The sequence below is a fragment of the Castor canadensis genome, chromosome 3 (genome assembly GCF_047511655.1).
Source record: "Castor canadensis chromosome 3, mCasCan1.hap1v2, whole genome shotgun sequence".
NCBI lineage: Eukaryota > Metazoa > Chordata > Mammalia > Rodentia > Castoridae > Castor > Castor canadensis.
In genome coordinates this window covers 10,654,506-10,659,681 of record NC_133388.1, presented here as the reverse complement: position 1 = coordinate 10,659,681, position 5,176 = coordinate 10,654,506, and the positions used below count along the sequence as shown (strand labels likewise).

The 5,176-nt window shown below is 55.7% G+C and overlaps 1 protein-coding gene across 2 annotated transcripts in view; it reads right to left on the bottom strand.

The window, feature by feature from the left end:
• Nucleotides 1-490: 490 nt before the first annotated feature.
• The window catches only part of Ccdc85c (coiled-coil domain containing 85C), a 76,186-nt gene continuing 71,500 nt past the window's right edge, over nt 491-5,176 (bottom strand). For both annotated transcript variants that reach the window (XM_074067182.1, XM_020176207.2), the window contains 3 exons: nt 4,840-4,935; nt 4,075-4,173; nt 491-3,412 (listed from right to left, as the gene is read on the bottom strand). In XM_074067182.1, coding sequence (XP_073923283.1) covers nt 3,323-3,412; nt 4,075-4,173; nt 4,840-4,935 — 285 coding nt within the window. In that variant the 3' untranslated portion in view covers nt 491-3,322. The remainder of the gene's footprint in view (nt 3,413-4,074; nt 4,174-4,839; nt 4,936-5,176) is intronic.

The window sequence follows — 5,176 nt, the reverse complement described above, 5'->3', positions numbered from 1 at the left end:
CCCTTTGAGTCTTTGAGGTGGGAGGTTGAGCCCAGGTGGGCCTGGGCTGTGGAGTCATCTGCTGCAGAAGTGGGCCCTCTTCCCGCTGGGCTCCTTTGGGGATGGAGGAATTTGTGCACAAGATCTCACCCCACCCATTTGCAGGCATCTCTGGGGAACCTGGCTAAGGCCTTGTGGACTGATTCTTCCTGTGCCTGCTTTGGTTTTCTTTGGGAAACCCGTTGAGTTCCAGTCTGAAGCTTTCCAGCACTGAATATACATCACAGGCTCCTAAGCTCAGACCAGGCTTGGATTGGAAATTGTTCCCATTCTAGCCTGGAAGTAGACAATGGCCTCCACTGTCTACCATGAGGGACTACCTGTCTAGAGGAAGGACTGAGTGCCAAGTGAACTCCCATCTAGGTACTTCAGGGACCATGGCATGCCTGGCCGCGTCTGCCCCACTGCCCCTTGGCCCTCCCCTCCACAGAGACAAGCAGGGATCAGCCAGTCAGGAGGCTGCAAAGAGGCCTTTATTTATCTAGTTCAAAGTATACACTGTCACAATCTTATTTGTTACTCCTTTTACTAAAATAGTTCAAATCAATGTTTTTACCACACTATCAAAAAGTTCTTTTTTGACTCTCCACAAATCAAAGTGGTTCAATAGAAGGTAGAAACAGGCTGGAAGTCCACAGGCTCCGGCTCTACAAGCAGCTGGGGCCGGAGCAGATGACTGCGGGTCTTGCCACAGTCACCTACAGAAAATAGCATAGCTGCCAGCCCAGGACAGGAACCAGACGTTCCAGTCCCTTCCCACAGAGCAGCACAAATACTTTTCCCCCAGAGTATGAAAAATATACACCTCTACTGCTCTGCAGCCTTGCACTTAGTTTGTTTCTTTTTAAAAAAAAAAAAAATCAGTAGTATGTATTTTGTTTCCTCTCAAGTTTCAAGAAAAAAAAATGAAAGGTCACTTTTTTCTCTTTAAACACTGGTGTGTAGCTAGTAACTTCTGGATAAAAATGTGCCACTCTAAAAAATGTGCTCAGCAGATTCTGACTCCAGGCTAGGCTAGGCGAGGCCCCCTGGGCTAGGGCTAGAAGGGTGGCCTCTGTCACAGTGGCAGTGGAGCCAGTGCAAAGGACTCTTGGGCTTCAAGATCTAGAATCAGCCCTGGGAATGAAAGGGGCCTCTGTGAAAGGCCACTCCCACGGCCTCTGGGGACTTTTAGAGCTAAGACTCCAGAGGGAGGGTGTCACCCTGAGCTGTGGCCTCCAGGCTCCTGGCTATGGGAGCCCATGGCTCTGCGACTGCCAACTGCACCTGGGCTCCAGGATGCTGCTAATTCTTATAGCTGTTGTGTTTGAGAGGTGTCTGTGACACAGCCCTGTCCTAGAGAGCCATTCCAGCACTACTGGCTCAGGGACTCAGCTGATGCCACCCATGTGGCAGGCAGGACAGCCCTCCAAGAAGTGCCTGTCAGATCTCTGGATCCTTCTGCAGCACTGGGACAGGGCAACTCTCCTCAGAGAAGAAGGTTCTTTCTTAGGCTGGTCTGCAGGTACCAGGAGCCCTGACTTATTGCTTATTTCAGTGGTGGCCACGCCATCCTGATTCAAACATGACCAACAAGGGCTCCCAAACCTGCCTCCCACCGCATGTGAACCCACACACCCAGGAATGCCACCGCTCCCAGGCCTCCAACCCAGAAGGAGCCCATGCCTCGCCCACCTAGCTGTCCACTCACAGGAGTGATCCAGTGCCATGACCAGCAGGTGGGGAGACAGGAAGCTCAACACCTGGTAACGCCCACAGCAGGAGCAGAACACATGCCCCCTGCAGCCCCTTGCAGCCCTCCCTGGGCCTTTCCCCTTAGAGCTTGGGGCAGAGGTCCTGGCTGGAGAGAGGAACAGGGTAGCCATATACCCTTCCCCTTCCCTGCCCCTGCCCTTCACATGGGCCTGAACGAGACCTGCCTGATACAAAGACAATGACCCCTTTGAGCTCTTCAAGTGCTTGCTGTGTGAAGCTCTTAAGTACCACGGGAAGCCGATGGAGGGAGGACCTGACTGCAAGAGAATGGTGGCATGGGTTGGTGACAGTGTGAGTGGCCTGGGCCTCATTTTCCTCACTTCCCTATCATACTTTACAGTTTGATGACCATTTACACAGAAGGTCTCATTTGATCCCCAGGCCCTGTAAGGAAGCACCTGATGCTATCCATTTTATAGCTGAGGACACTGAGGCTCAGAGATGAGCTTTGTTGAGACAAGCAACGCAGCAAAACAGCTCCACCCACCGAGCCACCTCTACACCACCACTCTTAACAGTTCTACCCCATTAGGTCCCAAGCTCTGAATGAGGACAGAGGCCATCTAAAGTTGGGTGGCCTCAAATGGTGAGCAAGGCTAAAAGCCTCGGGAAACCCCATTTTTCTAACGGGCACATAGAGGCTGGGTGACTTGCCGAAGGTCACACAGCAAATTAAAACCAGAACTAGGTCAGACTCCTTCCTGCCCAAGGAGAACAAGACTCTCGTCACAGGCAGCCCCTGAAGCTCTGTCTATAGTGGCCCAGGGTGCAGCAAGCCTGGGGGAGGCCACAACTGACCAGAGACCCAGCCATGGCCCTATTGTGCCCATCCAGATATTCTCCAGGACCTTCCTGTGTTACTGTAAGCACAAATGGGGGGTCTGGCAGGAGGGACCTGGAACAGGTTCCTCAGCCTGGAACAGGGAGGGGACGTTACAGAAGGGATGTGTCTAGGGGCTCGAGGTTGATGAGCACTGAAGACAAGCAATAGCTGGCACAGTGTGGCTAGGCACCAAGCCCCCAGACAGCAGGGGACCCAGAGCTGCCTCCAGCCAGCCATGGACACAGTGAGTTTCCTTGTCCATGACACAGGGGACCCAATACTCAGTGAGTCACAGTCCTGGCCACAGCACAGGAACATAAAGGGTGCCCACATGTCAGAATTTGGGTCCTAGTGGCCTCTGTCCAGAGTGGGGGCAGGAAGGGGTAGAAGGCTTGAGGGGGTGCCCTCAACTGAGGGCTGAACACAGTCCCTGGGTGTGTCCTAGAAGCAGCCTTCAGCCTCTTCCTAATGGAACCCGGGGCCCAGAGGGAACTAGGCTGCCCAGGCCACTCTGCCAGAGGAACCAGGTAGTAGCTTCTCGTCTTCATGGTTTGCTGGTGTGGGGGGCAGAAGATGGTGGCCTGGCCATCAATGTCACACCACAGCAGCCAGGACAGGCCATGTCCTATGTACAATTCACCACAGAGAAGGACAGGCTAGACCTGGGGCCCCAGGGAGGTCAGTCACATCCACAGAAGAATGGCCCTACAAAGGCCCCTTGAACTGGTTACCAGACAAGTGCTGCCGGATGGAGGGCTTGGAGCTGGCAGCATCTCCCAGTTTCCTCCAGACCACCTGTGGGGAGGTGTGAACGATGAGTGGAAGGCTCACCCCAGCCTACCCGCTGGCCTCACTCACCTACTGCCTGACCAGTCTGCAAAATCACCTGTGTCCTTGGTGCCATGGAGCCAGGAAGGCAAACTGAGGGCAGAAATGCTAAGACCTAGTCTCTGCCTACCCTCACGGGCATGCCTGTCCTCAAGCAGGCTCACTGCTAAGTGTAAACTCAGCCTCCAGGAGGCAGCATGGAGGTGCAGTTCAGGACACCCCACCCCACCTAAGCCCCGGGATCAGATCCTAGGAAATTCCTTCCCGCTGGCTCCATCCAGCAAAGATCCAAACAGATGACAAAGGATGATCAGGGTGAGGCTCTCCTGGCAGCCCCACCCTCGCAGTCCCACCTGTATCTCCAGCTCAGAGCATTAAATGCAAGCCTGGCAGCCACCGGGGGGCACCAGCGAGCTGGGAGACTAAGGGGCCAGACACCCAGGGAAACCAAGAGCCAAAAGGCAGGGACCCTGGGATGAAAAGGCTCTGGCATTCCAAGGGAGGGACAAATGGGGTGGGAGGCAGTGGGTGATGACAAGTCAGGGCTCCCAAGCGCACATTCATTCTCTCTCCTCTCTCTCTCTCCCCCAGCACCAGCCTCCCCCCCTCAGCCCCGGGAAGCGCCTCACGTTGCACATCTCTCGGACGATGGCCTTCTCCTTCTCACTGAGGTCCTCCTCACAACTGTCCTGGAGCTGCCGGTCCAGGTTCTCATGTACCTCCAGGACCTGAAGTGAAGGGAACAAGGCCCAAGATCAGAGCAGAGGCCAGCCATAGGCCTCAGGCAGTCACTGGACCCCTGAGCCACTGGGCCACTGGGGTGAGGAGCAGGCAGGGCAGGGACAATGTTCAGGCAGGTGGACTCCATGAGTGGCAAGAGGACTCTGAAGACAGCATGGCAGTCACTACCAGCACCCCTACAAGGGTGGGCCATGTCCACGCACATGTGTGCGACATCCACAGGGCACATACAAAGGAAGAAAGGAGAGGCCAGGGAGCAAGTCTGTGCTCAAGTGTTCAAGCCCACACAAGAGATACCAGAGTCACATGGGACCTGGCCTCCTGCACCCAGAGGCCCAGGACTGGCCTGGAAGACCTGGGGTTTCAGTTCCAGCAACCACTTCTCCGGACTTAGGGAGTGCCTGTCCTCCCCTGCACAGGCCTCAGTTTCCCCAGCTTCAGTGGTTCAGGAAGGGCAGACAGGTGACACACTTCTGACTACACCCAGCACCTGAGTCCCTCACAGTGCTCTGACAGTCATGCAGAGATGCACCCCCACCCCCACCACCATGCTGCTCAGGTACCCTCGGCTAACACTGCTTGTGAGTCCAGAGGTCTCAGAGTCCTGCATAGCACTCGGCAGCTGGGGCAGAGAGTCAGGTAGTAGTCCTTACCTTCATGGCGTGTACAACAGCCTCGGGCTTCTGTCCTGCAGAGCTGTAGCCGGTGGATGGGGGTGAGGGCAGCTCAGGGGCTGAGCGGGCGGGGCCCTGCAGGAGAAATCACACATCCATTTCAGCTCCCCTGCTGGCTCCCAATGGTGGCTACACATATGACAAAGCAGGAGGGGCTGGGGGCTGGAGAAGAGGAAGCAGCTGAAGGGCCTAGGCACCCAGGGAGCTGGTCCCTGACTGGCCAGTCCACTTGCCTGCCCACCACACCAGCTCCTCTGCAAATAACCTGCCGCCCTGCAGGACACAGACAATGGGAGCATATCACGGGGCCACCATC